This window comes from Tiliqua scincoides, chromosome 2 (assembly GCF_035046505.1).
Source record: "Tiliqua scincoides isolate rTilSci1 chromosome 2, rTilSci1.hap2, whole genome shotgun sequence".
NCBI lineage: Eukaryota > Metazoa > Chordata > Lepidosauria > Squamata > Scincidae > Tiliqua > Tiliqua scincoides.
In genome coordinates this window covers 248,464,525-248,480,834 of record NC_089822.1, presented here as the reverse complement: position 1 = coordinate 248,480,834, position 16,310 = coordinate 248,464,525, and the positions used below count along the sequence as shown (strand labels likewise).

Here is a 16,310-nt window from a genome sequence, read left to right as displayed (position 1 = left end):
ACCTGTCCATCTATACTGTTCATCCAAAGCTGCACACATATATGCATTGGTTCATCTTTCTCAGGTTTTCTGTAATGCAACCCTTTGGGGATAAGCAGAGATGTGGCCAAGTTTGTGGAAGATACTAAACCTTTTCAGGTAGGGAAGTCTAGAAGGGATTGTGAAGTGCTGCAAAAGGATCCCTGTGAACAGGGGGAATGGGCAGCCAAATGGCAGATGCAATCCAATGTAAATAAGTCTGGTCTAGAGGGCTGAGCCTCCATTTGCCTGAAGATAACAACCGAAGGTCGCCAGTTCGAGGCCACCGGCACCGTGCGACCTTGAAGCAGCTGACAAGCTGAGCCGAGCTATTCCATCTGCTCTGAGCATGGGAGGATGGAGGCCAGAATGTGCAGCCAGATCAAGAAGGAAACATCTGAATGTTGTGGTTTCTTGAAAGATAGAAACCTTCTTTCAAATTGTAAAAATCCCTATGGGGATTTAAATTGCCTGCCTATGTAAACCGCCTTAAATAAAGTCCAAGGAGAAATCTGAGGACCAAGAAAGGCAGTATAGAAATACCTGTATATAAAATAAATAAGTGTAAAGTAGTGCACTGAGGCAAAAAATCAAACCTTCACATGTACACTAATGGGTTCTGAGCTGTCTGTGATGGATCAAGAGACAGGCCTTGGGGGACTGGTGGACAGCTTGATGGAAGTGTTGACCCAGTGTGCAGTAAAGAAAGCCAATTCCATGCTGGGGACCATTAAAAAGGGGATTGAAAATAAAACAACCAATATTATAATGCTGTTGTACAAATCGATAGTAAGGGCACATCTTGAGCATTATGTCCAGTTCTGCTCACTATATCTCAAAAAGGATATAGTGAAAATGGAAAAAGGTGCAGAAGACAGAGACCACAATGATTAGAGGGCTGGGATACCTCCAAGAAAAGGCTAAAGAGCTTGGGGCTCTTCAGTCTAGAAAAAAAGGCACCTGAGGGGGGACATGATTGAGAAGAATAAAATAACGCATGGGATGGCTAGAGTAGATACAGCCTGTCCCTGAATAACAGATGAAAGGGAATGGCAACAAGATACAGCTATGATGTTATCTTGAGTGGTCCCTGAGACATCTGGTGGGCCACTGAGAGATATCAGAAGCAGGACTACATGGACCTTGGGCTGATCCCACAAGGCTCTTCTTATGCAAGGCACCTGCTCTGTTGCTGATCTATGTCCCCTCCCTTGAATAAGTGCCAGTAGTAGAACCACGCGACTCTCCTTGCACAGAAACAGCTTTGCAGGAGTACAGTTTTATTAACGCAGTGTGGCAGGCGAGGAAGAGAGGAATTAGGTATAAAACTTGTGCAACTGTAATTGCACAAATCTATAATTAAAAATCAGAATTTGGTAGAGAACAGAGATTTTCAGACTTTAACCTGACTTCTATAGTCAGGAAAAAAAATTGTTGAAAAGTGTATTTAAAGTGAAGAAATACTGGCCAGGTTTTGTGAAAAGTCCTGTGTCTTGCTTGCGCATGTTAGGGCCCAAATATCCCCCCTTTTAAAAAATGCAGCTCCGGACCTTCAAAGGCAGGAAACAGTCTGGTTATCATATAGCCACCACCACCATCTGATGATGTACCTTATTTCTAAGGGACCTGGCTGTCCACTGGTAAAGGACAAAATGGCCAGTTAAATAAACCACACACTTTTGTGTGACAGATGCCCCCCCCCCAAAAAGATCAGGATTAAAAAGACAGCAGTTTAAATTTTATTGATAAAAGAGACTTTATTATATAAGAAGTTACAATAGAAGTTTTATTTATGGGGCACAGAAACTATTAGGGAGTAACAACCCAATACTGAGCTGCCCAGCGCACTGGGCTGCCTCAGTGCCAAAATAGCTGCCTTGGCATCCTAAGGGGAAGGGGGACATTTGTTCCCTTCTCCCATGTAAGGTAAAATGCCCCAGAATGGGGCTACTCAACTCTGCCCGGCTATTTAGCCGGTGTAGAGTAACCAAGAGGCCTGACGCAGGGCTCTGGATTCAGGGGAGCTGAGCTCCACCGGTCCCGCTCCCTCCCTCTCCACCACACCTTCTCCCTGCCTTCCTCCTCACCCTGGAATGCCACCCCCACACCCCCTCTGCTGCCCAATGCTCACCCAGAGCTCCGGGAAGTGGTCGCCTGTCCTCTGCTCAGTGCTGACTCAGCTTGAGCTCGCACTGAGCCATTACCTGCACTGGCCGGGTGGTAAGTGTCGCAGGTGTGCCTTATGATGCATTTGCAACACTGCAAGCCAGTGTGCCAAGTTCAGGATCAGGCCCTAAATTCCTCAGGACAATAAGAAACACAAAGTTCAGAATAAAGCAAAAGATCCTACATTAAGAAAGAAATCATTATCAGAGGCCTATTAAGTCGCATTAGTCAAGGCATTGATACATAAGAATGACCCCACGTTTACTCTATGTCTGGAGCATGGCACCCTCTGCGTGTGGAAAAGAGTCATATGATGCAGGCTTTCTGGGACAGAAAGCCTACACAGAAAGTGGGGAGATATTGTCCCATCCAACCCTCCTCATTTCGTTTTAGGATTGAGGAGGTCATATCTTCATTAAAGTGCTTCGCTCATATTTGCTTGCCACTGTTGATCTTTCATTTTCAACAGTACTGGGGAGGGAGGATAGTTTTGATGGCCCATCCTAGATCGGTGGTGCTGTTGGAGAGAAGCAAGAGCAAATAACACAGGTCTGATTCAGCTTCTGGATGCAGTAAGAATTTGCTGGAGAGCAAGGCAAGGTGATGATCTGGAAAACAGGGTCAGGAAGGACTCTGGCTGGTCTGTGAAGGCCACCCATGATCCTCTGGTCACATGGAAGAAGAGGGGAAAGCACTGGGTCAGTGGGATGGCATGACCTTGTTCAGTCTACTCTCAGGACAGAGTGGTAAGGAGAGTTGAACGATCATATACACTAGGAATTTTTGCTAAGGCCAGACTCATCAGAAGGTGCTATTTCTCACCTGACTGGGGCAATTCCACTCCCGAATGGTGTTTGTATCGCCGGTGCAGCTTGAGGAAATTCTCATGTGTGAAAACCCGCCCACAGTCACAACACTTGTGCGGCTCTTTCTTGTTGTGGATTCTCGAATGAATCTGAAGGCTGTGGTTGAACCAGAACCTTTTCCCGCACTGTAGGCAAGGGTGCGGCCTCTCTCGGACATGGGTTCTCTTGTGCCTGCTGAGATTAGAACTCACGTTGCAACGAAACGGGCACTCGGAGCATTTGAACGGCTTCTCTCCTGTGTGGATTCTCACATGAACACGAAGGGTCGATATGTTGTAGAAACTTTTCCCACAGTAAAAACAGAGAAAGGGTCTGTTCCCTGTGTGGTTTTTCTCATGTATCAGAAGGTTTCCTCGGCTCCTGAAGGATTTCTTACACACAGTACAGATATGCTTCGCCTGCATTTGTTCTGATCGTTCCTGATTAGTGATGACCTTTTTCTTCGGAGCTTTGCTTTGGGGGTCTCTCAATATTGTTCTCGGGCATTCTCTTCCTTTCTTGAGGTCCCCTGGAGAGGCTTTTCCTGATGCTGAGGAAGTTCGTTTTACCTCCATTAAAATGAATCTTTTTCGTTTTTGCGGACTGAAAGAGATCGCCCCCAAGTTCTGAAGAGCGGAGCTTTTGAGTTCATTTGCAGCTAGAAGTCCTGGCAAGAACATGCTCTGAGATGGCTGACCAAGGCAGGGACTTACTGGCTTACAAAACTTTGGAGTATTTTTAGGCAACTTAGAGGAAATAGTCACATGTGGCTTATTTTGAGGACTCTTGCAAGTATTTACCTTCCTGCAGGTCTGAGGGCTTTTGGATTTTCTCCCTGGTGTTATCTCTGGTTTCTCCAGTTGACAGAAGCAAGATCTGGCCTGCCTGCCTGTCAGCTGGGTCTCTCTCTTAGATGTCCTTGTTGTCATTCTCTGCAATCCCAACCGCTGACCGGCACAGCCCCTTTTCTTCTCGCAGCTTTGAAGGACGTATGCTTTTCCGGAACACTTTCTTGGCTGAACCGGTTGACGGAGGGAGTGATTCGCTTGCCTGAAATGCTGAAGAGCACTGTCTTTCCTTGTCAGCTCTCTTCTCAATTTTACCAACTGTCTGACAACCCTCTGGTTCTGCTGAGCCTTTCCTTTGGATTTTTTGGATACAAACACCTGCAATTCTGCTTGTGCATTAATGCGCGTTTCTCCTCGCTTAGAACTTTGAGAAACTCTTACCTCAGATCCTTTCATTAATGCTGCCAGAGGCCCTGGTTCTCCCTCCTTCATGTTCAGGGAAGTTTTCCGTTTAATTGTGCTTGACGCCACCTGTGGCTTGATGTTTACAGGACCCTTCTCCACAGAGAAGTGGTCATTTGTGGAACGAGAAAATGCACAGTTTACCTCAGGCTGTTTGTGGTGTGTTTCTTTCAGGTGGATCTTCTCGTGTCTCCTCAGATGCCATGTTTGAATGAAGGCTTTGCCACACGTGGCACAGCTGAAGGGCTTTGCTCCTGAGTGGATCTTTTGATGTCTCTTGAGGTGGTAACTATCAGAAAAGCATTTCCCACATTTAAGACATATATATGGCAGCTTTTCTCTGTGGGGGCTCCTATGGGTGAGGGGAGAATATTTTGTGGTAATTTTTTGGTCAGAATCAGAGGATTTAGAGATTTTTTTCCTCATGTGGCCTCTCTGGTGGCATCCAAGATAGTTCTTTTGAGAGAACTTTTTCCCACATTCCAAACATTGATAAGGCTTCCTTCCCTTGTGGATTCTCTCATGATTGAGCAATGAGCTCTTTGTTTGTGTGCTCTTCCCACAATACTGACATTTAAAGAGGCTACTTTTTATGGGCATTTTTGGGTGCCTAGTGAGGTATGAGTTGCGAGTCACATCCCTAAGGGTCAGGCCTTTATATGGCTTGCATCCTTCGCTTGTTCTGTTCGGCACAGTGAGGGGACCTTTCACCTTCAATCTTCTTGCATGCTCGACGTGCGTATATGGTTTCTGTTTTATGTGGGTTTCCAGGTGCTTGACGAGGTGGTGCTTTTGACGGAAACAATTCCCACACTCGTCACATCTAAAGGGTTTCTCCCCTCTGTGGATTCTCTCATGATTTGTAAGTCCATCATTTGAACTTAAGCATTTTCCACAATATTGACACTTATGGAGCTTTTTCTCTACATGGATTTTTCGGTGCTGAGCAAGGTACAAGCTGCGAGTGATAACTTTCCTAGCGATACGGCCCCTAGAAGGATGTTCTGCTGCGCGGAGCGTTCCGAAATAAGAGGTAGAACTCCTTGTGCTCAACCGCCTCACCCTCTTGGGACGTTTGTAATCTGCCTGTCTCCTGTGGGTTTTCTCATGGTTCTGCAAACGCTGCTTATAATAGAAACTTTTCTTGCACCAGGAACATTTATAGGGCCTCTTTTCTGTGTGGGTTCTCTCATGTTCAATTAGCATAATTTTGGCCCGCAGACTTTTCCCACAAAATTGGCATTTGTAGAGATCTGTGTGAATTATCTGGTGTCTAGTGTCACCAATGTCCGACGTGACAGTTCTTTTACAGACAGGTGCTCTAGAGGGCTTCTTTTCAGGAGCACCGCTTGAAGTTTCCATTCTTGCTTCTTCTTGCCCCTTGGGAATTTTGTCAGCGACCTGCCTTGTGTGGATTTTTTGGTGTCTGGTGAGATGTTCTTTTCGAGAGAAGCCTTTCCCACACGCAGGACACTTATGCGGCCCTTCTGTTGCATGGCTCCTTTGGGGCCCCTTTGCTGCATGTCTCCTTTGATGCTTCAGAAGTTCCTTCTTCAGGTGAAAGCACTTCTCACACTCAGGACACTTATGAGGCCTGTCTACTGGGACAACCTTCGTAGCCCATTTCTCACTGCTGGGATGTTTATAACCCTTTTCTTCTGCATGCCTTCTGTAATGGCTAGCAAGGACTTTTTTGGCTCTGAACCTTTCTCCACAGATAGCACATTTATAGGGAGCCTCTCTAAAGTGAATTCTCTGGTGATTGGAAAGGGACAATTTTGACTTGAAGGACTGGCCGCAGTCAGGGCAGGCATTCCAGTGCTGCACCTCTGAAGTCCTCTCTTTGGCTGTGCTCACATTTACGTCACCCGCTTCAGCGAGATTACTCTTTATCTTTGCAACCTGGCTTCGTGAATATTTCTTCATCTGGAGCCAATTCTTACAGGGCCTGAGACTCCCTTTAGAACTGGCTAATGAGTTTCTGTGAAGCCTGGGGCCTCCACGCTGGGGATTTACTACTTCAGCTTCACTCTCAGGTTCATCATCTACAGGCAACAAAAGGAAGATTATATACCTAAGTGGGTCATGATCAGAGTTGGGAAAAGAAATAAACAAATTCAGTACAGGAGGGGAGAAGGGGAAAGGCAAGGGGTGAAATTGAAGCATGCGAATTTTGATGGATCAGACCAAACACCAGCATTATTTTTCACAGCAGCCAACCAGATGGCTCTGGAAGCTCAGGAGCATCTTTCCTCCATGAATTTGCCTAATACCTTTTTAAAACCAATGGCCATCACCATATGCATATCACCATAGCAGTGAATTCCTTAATCATGTACTGTTTGAGGAAGTATTTTCTTTCATATTTGTCCTGAATCTCCTGCCAGGCAATTTCATTGGAAGACCCTAATTTCTAGTATTATGGGAGAGGGGAAAAAAAAAACAACTCTTGCCACTTTTTCCACACCACACATAATTTTACAGACACATAATTTTACAGAAAGAAGGCCCTTTAGTGGCCTTCTTTCCACAATCATTACAGTCTTTTTCTTGTTGGGAAGGTACTCCAACTCATGCCCCAAAAATGTTGGCCACCCTTTCCTAGTTCCACAATATCCTTTTCTGGGCAATCCCAATCCTATTGGCAGGATTCCCAAACAGCAGTCAACAGGACAGCAGGCAAGTTATAAACAAGCATATCAATTAAATTCCACTTACAGCCCAGTCCTAACCAACTTTCCAGCACTGATGCAACCATGCCAATGCGCTGAACACCGCTTCCTGTGGTGGTGGTGGAGGCAATCATGGAGGTCTCTTCAAGGTGATGGAATGTCAGTTTCCTTACTTGGGGGTGGGATTGTGGCTGCATCAGTGATGGAACGTGGGTTAGAATTAGGCTGTTAAAAGCTTGGGTAAATAAAAATGGCTCTAAGTTGGTGCCTAACAGTATATGTATATGCCTGATAGGTGTGCCTGGGAAGGATGCAACCACACATCCTAAACTGGGTGCCACCACAGAAAAAGTCCTATCTCCAATTCCAATACCCAGAGCAGAGGTTTAACCCATTTCTGCCCAGTCCACAGGTATATACATTTGACCCCTGTTGTGCATATGCAACTTTGGGCAAAAATGTCTTAACAGATGAATTCAAGACACCAGCAAGTCATGTGGCATAGTAGAAAGATTACTCTGGAAGCCTTTGTGTTAACCAAGTGCAATGCTGAGCATTATATAGCCACTGATATAGAAGCCCCTTCAGGGCAAAAATGCTGTTACTTCTCTGGAACTTATGAATCTGCTGTACACCATTCCACTGCACATTAAAGTCTTGCTGGCTGAGCAGTGCTCAGCCATGGTCTTGTTTTAGATTAAGAACTAGTTTCAATTTTAATCCCAAACTTTTCATGGATAACCCTAACCTGAACTGGAGGAGTCTGAACTGCAGTAGATCACTGGGCTTCTATACCGATCCCACCAGGCTAAATGCTTTGGCAGTCGTTTCAATGTTGGTTTCACCGGCCCCTCATCTGCGCTGTCTTCAGAGCTCTGGAGATCTGGGACCCAGGCCTCTTCCCCACGATCCAGGCGACTGAGAATCTCAGAGGTGTGAACAGGAAACCCCCCTGCAGTAAACAGAAAGGGAAAGTTAAAAGTTTAAAAAATAATAATAATTGCTTACCTCTATTCTACATAATTTTATTTCATGCATTTCCATGTAGTGTGGATCAATTATAGGTCTTAGTGGGATGTTGTGATAAACTTTGGCTGATGAAATAAGCTGCCTACACTTTAGGAATGCATGCACCCATTTCACTGTTACCATGCAACTACATTGTAGGAAGGGCAATGGCTGCCCCCCATTTGATCCAGTTGCGGACCCACCATTAGCTCTGATGGGGCAAATGCCCCAGGCGCAAGCCTTTAGGACTCCGCGGAAGCTCCCGACGAGGTCGGAAACTGTGCTTCCGGTTTTCCAGAAACATAATATATAATTTATAGTGTTGGGGAACTTCAGAGAGGCTTCCCTGATGCAGCTCTGGATCGCGTGAAGCTCCATGAGTCTCAGGTGAGATGGGGGGCAGATTTTCACACAGGGGGGCGCCATCACAGACCTTAGCCCTGGGCGTGGGGTTGGGGAGGTCCACCACTGATTTGATCACCAACAAGCCCAGCAATGAGCATGAAATTTACTGCCGTGGAATCCTTACCCAGTGTAGACACGGTCCTGTAGTTCTCCTGCATGACACTTCTGTATAAAGCTCTCTGACGACGGCCTGTAAGGGAATACTGCCCTTCATTGGAATACACTATCACTTCCACAAAGGCTTCTGGCACCTAGAACAAGAAGCAACACAACACCAGCACAAAAGAAGCCCCTTACTTGGAACCAGCCGTGCTGGCCACAAATGAACGGGGCAGCATACATAATAATTAGCATGTTGGTCTAGGACCAGAGAAATGTGAGCACAAAGCTAACTGGGTAACTTGGAGTCCTTCTGAGTAGCCTATCTTGCAGGCTTGTTGTGGGAATAAAATGAGCCTGGGAGAAAGCTAGGGACACTCTTGAAGATCAGATGGAACAAAAATGTACAAAGAATATCAGATATCTAGCCGCCCTGGGTCCCGTTAGGGAGAAGGGCGGGATAAAAATAAAGTTTTATTATTATTATTATTATATGTATGGTAGCCCAGGGGTCAAAAATCCTCAAAACGCAGCGATAGGACCATTCCAGGGTCCTGAACAACTATGGACCTGGACAACTGGAACAGGTCCTGGGCAACTATATCCTGGTCAAATATATCCCAGTAATGGACACTTGTGTCCTCCATAGCCAGGGAGGCAGACCAGGGACAGACTGCACTTGCTCCCAGTGTGGAAGGGATTGTCACTCCCGAATCGGCCTTTTCAGCCACACTAGACGCTGTTCCAGAACCACCACTCAGAGCGCGATACCATAGTCCTCTGAGACTGAAGGTTGCCAACTAAGTCCATTCTTTTTGTGTTCCAGACATTTGTGTCCCAATATATGTATATTTATATTAGACGTAAGAACATAAGAACAGCCCCACTGGATCAGGCCATAGGCCCATCTAGTCCAGCTTCCTGTATCTCACAGCGGCCCACCAAATGAAAAATGTATTTTTTTAAAAAAAAATTTTTAATGCAAAGGTAGGATTATGGTTAGGGCGGGGATAAGAGGCTTAGGATATATAACATGGAGTTTGTTGCCCAGTTGGGATGGGGTGCAAACGATTGAGACACAAAACGAAATCCAGATGCAAATGTCCAGGGATGCCAATGACCAGGAAACATTTGACAAAGATACAATCTTCCAGGATGCAGATACCCTAGTCCCCAAAAACACACGTATGTAGTATATGGTATATCAAGCACTAGACAGGCTTTAAAAAAACAAAGAAAACCTGATGAGCCCATTTTTCAGGCTTGCATTTTTCAGGCTTTCAGGCTCAAAGAGATTTGAGGAGGAAAAGGTCCACAGAGGCAGCCAACGAAGAGAAAAACTGCACTCGTAGAAGTTGCAGTAAGCTAGGTACCGGTGGTGTAGCTGGAGGGGGGCGGAGCACCCAGTCTGGTGGGGAGCCTCAGCCCAGTGGCCCAGCCTCAGCCCGTATGGCTCTGTTTTGCCCCCCCCCCAGGAATGGCTCCAAAGGGAGGGGCTGCTTGCCCACTGGGTTGAGGCTCTGGGTGCTCCACCCCCCCTCCAGCTACGCCACCACTAGGAACTTTGAAAGATGGTCCGAGTGTGTGCAAACTGTACGCAGCAGGAGTTGGGAAGACTTCAGGCTCGCATAACTGACTGGTGTCGTCCTGTAGTTTTTCTACTAGAACCCCCCCCCCCCAATCAAAGGCAGGTGCAAAAGAGTGGCTTGTGGGAGGAACCAGATGCAATATGGTGGCAGGACCAATGACCTGCAGCACAGTATGAGCCACACACTGGGAAATATCTATTCAAATTATTTATTGCTGATCAAGAAAGCCCTGTTCAGCTTGAACCCAGATAGAGGGGGAAATGGAAAATGCTGGCTAGCCAAGCTCCTTGGCTTTGTGTTGACGTGCTCTATGGCCAGGGCCAGCCCATCCAATCCATGAGGCCTACTGAAGTGGTTGTCTCAGGCAGTAGGTTGTCGCAGGGAAGGTGCCCACCACTGCTACTCCCTGGATTGGAAAAGAAAGGAGGGGCAGGGCCTAGTATAGGGGGGTAAAGGAGGTCATTTGTACCCGGGCCCAGGGTGAAAAAGGGGGCCCAGAAACCAAAGGAGGGGGGCCCACAAATTTCCTGGGATCTTACATTTTACCATCTACTCAGACTTGTTGCCCACACAGGACACCAGGGACACTATTGCGAGAGTGCGGCTGCAGCTACTGAGCTACCGGCAAGCCATATATGCTGGGCTCAGGAATACTCACAAGACACTCCTTAACACAGTGTCAATTCTGGGAGTCTACTGGCCTGCTACAGTAACTCTTTGGCTTGTGGAATCTACTAACCATGAAGGAGCGTATAGGAGCTCAGGGACACAGCTGTAGGACTACAGAAGGACGTTTTGGTACGCACAAGACACTTTCCATTCTAGCGTGAGCCTAAATATGATGCTAATTTTCTGCATGATTTTCTAGATTTTTAAGGTTTTAGAGAGACTTAGGAGAGTGCTTGCTTTTCCATCTTACTGTATCTAGCTGCCAATGCCACATGAGTGGGTAGACCTGGGTTCCAAAGACTTTTCCAGTCTCCACGCTCCCCCTCACCCTGTTCTGCCCCCCCCACCCCCATTCTGCTTGCCCATCACCACCCTCCCCCACCCTGTTCCACCCTTCCCCCTTTGCAAAGGGGCCCAAAAGAAACTTAGTACCCCCTGATAAAATTCCTCTCAGAGGCCCGGGGAGGGGGGGGGAACAGAGACAAGGAGGAAATGTGGAGGGGAAGAGAGTGCTGAGAAAGAGTAGGAGAAGTAGAGGCTGGCAGGGGCATTTGGGGAGAGCGCCTACTCACATTCTGAAATCCTACCTGAGTGCAAAGGAAGCAGGGGGCATATCCACAGACCAGTGGCGGACCTCCCATTATGTTCTATGGGGCAAATGCCCCAGGTTCGAGCCCCCAGGAAGCCTCCCTGAGGTTCCTGATGGGGTCGGAAACTGCTTCTGGAGAAGCGGAAGCACAGTTTAAAGCCTTGGGGAAGCCTCAGGAAGCTAGCCTGCGGTCGTGCAAGGCTCTGAGCCTCAGGTGAGTGGTGAGGGGGCAGATTTCTGTGCTGGGGAGTGGCGACAGCACCTTTGCGGACCTCTGCCCCAGAGCGCGGGGCTAGGGAGGTCTGCCACTGCCACAGAGCACACTAATGTGAGGGGAGGGGACAGCTGGACTAGCCAGCGCACTCCTGCTGCCCCTCCAGCTAAGTTCATGCTGTGCACCTAATCAGAGCTGAATTCTAACAAAAAACTCTAGCAGAGCTATACAAAGACCTGCACAAAGGCCACCAATAAATACACTTGTTTTACAGGTGGATGGATAGCGAGGCTGAGAGACAAGCAATACAAGAACATCAATGCGGATAACTTTTTTTTTTCCAACTTGCCATTATAAAACTATATGATGCCAAAGAACCTTAACAATCCATTGCTAGTTACCCAGAGATCTGAATTTACCTAACCCAGTAGGACTTATGTACAAGAGAATCAGCATAATAGGCTTTAACCCAGTTCTGCCTGGCCCACAGATGTACCCATTTGATCCCTGTTGTGTATATGCAATGCTGGGCAGAAATGTAACAGAGGCACTGTACTGGGGACAAACAGGGATACTGCTTAGGTGAGCTTCCCAGAGGCCCTGAGTCTGCCACTGCCAGAAATGGGATCTCATGGACTTTTAGAGCAAAATCTTATGTCCACAGATTTTCCATCTGTGGATCTGGCTCAGTGTGGCCCCCCCCCCCCCCACCTGCACTGAGCCACTTGGCCCAATCTGAACCAAATCTTCCCAGGACTTCCTACTGCCTTTTAAAGACATAGAAACTTCACTTCCAGTTTTGATGAAAAACTGGAAGTTGTATGTCCTATATGCAGAAGTAAGTACCATTAGGTACAGTGAGACTTACTCCCAGGTATACGTGTGCACAGGATTGCAACCTGAGGGGCCAATCCTATCCAATTTTCCAGTGCCGATGTATCCATACCAGTGGGGCATGTGCTGCATCCTGCTATGGAGGGGCAGTCATGGAGGCCTCTTCAAGGTAAAGGAATGTTTATTCCTTGAGACTGCATTGCAGCTGCATCAGTGCTGGAGAGTTGGATAGGACTGGGGCCTTTCATCTGATCCAGCAGGGCTAATGTTCTAAGAGCAACTGGAGATTTTGCCATAATTGTGACTACTCTAATGTTTCAGTTGGGAGGGATATTTCTAGTCTCTCCTAGAAACACTGCTATCTCCTTAGCAGTGTTTCTCAAACTGTGGGTCAGGACCCACTAAGTGGGTTGCAAGCCAATTTCATGTGGGTCACCATTCATTTCTATATTTTATTTTTAATGTATTAGACCTGATGCTGCCATGGTACATGACTGCATTTGGGGAAACGTTATAGATCTGTACTTTTAACTGGCTACTACGTATATGCTTTTAACAATGACAGTAAATGAGACTTACTCCTGGGTAAGTGTGGGTAGGATTGCAGCCTAAGATTGTCTTCCTGCTTGATGATGTCACTTCTGGTCATGACATCACTTCCAGTGGGTCCTGACAGATTCTCATTCTAAAAAGTGGGTACTCGTGCTAAAAGTTTGAGAACCACTGCTTTATAGCATTATATTTAAGTCACCTCAGTCCCAGAATCTGCTAAAATAAATGACCACAATTTGTGCGTGCGTGTGTGTGTGTGTGTGTGTGTGTGTGTGTGTGTGTGTGTGTAAATTTTAAATCCTGAACAAGAGCAAAGTATATACAAATTGTGTAACTGTCAAGCTAACTTCCTGTTTAAAACATGCAAAATCAAATTAAGCAATCAATTTCATATGCAGCAATAAAGAAGAAAATGAGCAGGTGTTCAGTTATCTGAGTATGCTTCTCTAGTTACAAAATTAAAGGACAAGTAGAATTCCATTCAAGTATTACTCCATTAATACTGGAATGATTTCAACAAACCACCAATCTTGTTTCTACTCTGTCAAGAACAACAGTCATTCAACTGAAGGGTCCAAGTTTGGTCTTCAGAACTGACTTAAAGTGCTTTAAGTGCTGCATATATACAACAGGGATTAAATGTGTACACCTTTGCGCTGGGCAGAAATGGGTTAACATAAAGAGCAGGACCAGGGGATGTGTCTCAAGGGACACCCAGAGTACCAGCTACTCCCATATGCCCTGAGGCTAGGAAAACTAGGCTACTTTGGGGGCTGCAAGAAATTGCCTGAGCTCTGCAAATTCCCCAAGAACTGCCTCTTTTTTTAGGGGCATAGACTGTACTTTTAATTGCTGCATAATAGGCAGCAATCTAAAAGCTTGTATCAGCTCTGGGCGGGGAGAAGAGTTCTCTTTCCCAGGCTGGACTCCTGGATCTGTAAGAGCTGCAGGACAGGCAGTAACACTTTTGGCAAGAATACATTTCCCCAGCCTGGAGATGCAGTGATGGAGGAAGCTTGACCTGTTGAACTTCTGCTTGAAGTACAACTGCTAAATGTACAAGAGCCTGATTCAAAAATGACATTGGCAACCTCCACCAAATTGTCTTGAGAGACCAGCAAATTTTCTTTAGGGATTACCAGCCTTCCAAAGAGGGAACAGCATGAAGATTGCTAATCTGGAAGGAACTGGGATGTGCCCACCTCATGGGCTCCAGACTCAACTTGTTTTAGGAAACCATCAGAGAATTCTTGAGATAATTGGTGGTTATTTGTCTTCTGAGACTGAGAGGAGCCTGCTAAAGTTCAGATAAAGTTAATGGAGAATTCTGTTTCTGATCTATAGAATGGCAGTCTTGCCCCTGTCTGCATGCTTTTGCAGGTAAATGATAGAAGCAGGTAAAAGTGTTTTGATTGATATTGATATCAATATTACTGAAATATCAGTTGATACTTCAAGTATCCAAACTTTCACAGAGTGGATTCAGCTCTTACAAAGAAGCAATATAAGATGTGGCAAATGGGACTCCCTTATGTGCTTTCTAATGTCAGAACCGAAGGAGAAGCTGTTTAATAAACAATGCTCTTATTTCACATTTCTATTGCCTCCTTCTTCCAATGAGTTCAGGGCATATGAGGAACCTCAATATCAGCCTAGTAATCATCCTGTGTGTTAAATGAGCTGGCCTGAAGTAGAACAGACAAAACAGAATATTTCTTCACCCAGCGTATAATTAGACTATGGAACTCCTTGCCACAGGATGCAGCACTGGTGCCTGGCCTAGATGCCTTTAAAAGGGGACTGGACAGATTTCTAGAAGAAAAGTTCATCACAGGTTTTGAGCCATAATTGGTATGTGAAACCTCCTGATTTTAGAAGTAGGCTACAAGGGTGCAAGGGACTGACGACAAGATGCAGGTATCTTGTTGTCTTGCGTGCTCCCTGAGGCATCTGGTGGACTGCTGTGAGATACCAGACAGCTGGACTAGATCGGCCTTTGGCTCTTCTTATGATGGTATAGTGGTTCAAACCTGGAAGACGTAGTTTTCAAATCCCCTCAGCCATGAAGCTTCCTGGGTGACCTGGGCCAGTAATTCTCTCTCAGCCACACCTACCTCACAGGGTTGTTGTGAGGACAAATGGAGGGAAGGAACTATGTACACCACCCTGAGCTCCTTGGAGGAAGGGCAGTATAAAAATGTGATCAGATAGACTGGACACAGAGTACATTACTCAAGTGGGAGTTGGGAAAATTCTCACTTCCACTCTCAGCAATTTGGTATAGTGGTTACTTTGGATCCAGACTGCCAAGAGTAAATTCAAATCTCCAGCTCACTACAAGGTTTACTGGGTGACCTTGGGTTAGTATCTTACCAGGTTCTGTTGTGAGGATAAACCAGAGAAGGTGAGCATGTAGGCTGACCTAAGTATCTTAGAAGAAGAGCAGGATAAAAACATAACCATATACAACTCATTTGGTGGGCCTCACGCAAACCACCATCTCCTCAGCTCCTCTTTCTTCAGTAGGGGATTAACAATACTGGCCTACCTTACAGGGCTGTTGTAAAACCAGAACATGATTGGTAAGCCACAACGAGTACCATTTATGAAAGGTGGAGCACAAAATAGATATGATGACGCATGCTTAAAATGCATTCAATTATTCTAAGTTCAGTGGGAGATGGGTGAGCTTTTCCTTTACCTCAACCCTACACATCTCCCATCTGGAAAGATGGAAGCCCTTTAGACATTCTACAGGAAGAGTGAAAAGCGGGTGTCTCTCTTCTGTTTTGGCCCATCTGAATCGGCTTAATCCTGAAGCCTTCCTTTTCATCCACAGCTCCAAAGCAAGCCTCTCCCCCCCCTCTTGTTCCTTAAAGGTCTTTCTGCTCCCCCCCCCCAGCAGCTCCCTAGGCTTCCCTTACTTGAACTGCCTCCACCACAGCCATCTCCCTTCTGCCAGGAGTTCAGGATGATCTTGAATCAAACCGGAGACCGGCCTCATGAAGCCTGTTGGGGAAGGAGAAGAGCAATTTTTTTTTTATTAGAGGGCTAGTTGCTTTTCCAAGCTGGGAAGTTTTATTCAGGTTCATCCCCCCTCCCCCCCCCAAACAAAAGAAAGCCATGCTTCCCCATCCCATATGCATGTTAACAAAACAGGATCCGGCCTTGGGGCCCAATCCTATGCGTGCCTACTCAGAAGTAAGTCCCACTGAGTCCAATATGGGGCTGGCTCCCAGGAAAGCAGGCGTAGGATCCCAGCCTTTAGACCCTGTGAACATACAAAGTCACAGGTAGGTGCCCATTCGAAGAACATGATCCACTCAAAGCCAGCCACTTGCTACCCCCAACTCTCCCAGCACCCAGAATGGGGTGAATCAGTATCCCCGCGGACCCCTCC

At 46.4% G+C, this 16,310-nt stretch overlaps 1 protein-coding gene across 1 annotated transcript; it reads right to left on the bottom strand.

Annotated features, from left to right (window-relative positions):
• Nucleotides 1-2,995: 2,995 nt before the first annotated feature.
• Nucleotides 2,996-15,858, bottom strand: LOC136638985 (zinc finger protein 107-like). Its single transcript, XM_066613009.1, has 6 exons — nucleotides 15,835-15,858; nucleotides 15,284-15,340; nucleotides 8,489-8,615; nucleotides 7,700-7,903; nucleotides 4,259-6,324; nucleotides 2,996-3,655 (listed from the first exon to the last, which is right to left on the bottom strand). The coding sequence occupies exons 1-6, from the start codon at nucleotides 15,856-15,858 to the stop codon at nucleotides 2,996-2,998; spliced, it is 3,138 nt and encodes a 1,045-aa protein (XP_066469106.1).
• Between the last annotated feature and the right edge of the window lie 452 nt (nucleotides 15,859-16,310).

Excerpts from the sequence above, each read along its gene's own strand:
- LOC136638985 (XM_066613009.1), bottom strand. The coding sequence starts at position 15,858 with ATGGCTGTGGTGGAGGCAGTTCAA. Across the intron at positions 6,325-7,699 it reads TTCAGACTCCTCCAGTTCAG|ATGATGAACCTGAGAGTGAA; the intron begins GTTAGGGTTATC and ends TGTTGCCTGTAG. Across the intron at positions 3,656-4,258 it reads CATTAATGAAAGGATCTGAG|AACTTGGGGGCGATCTCTTT; the intron begins GTAAGAGTTTCT and ends TCCGCTCTTCAG.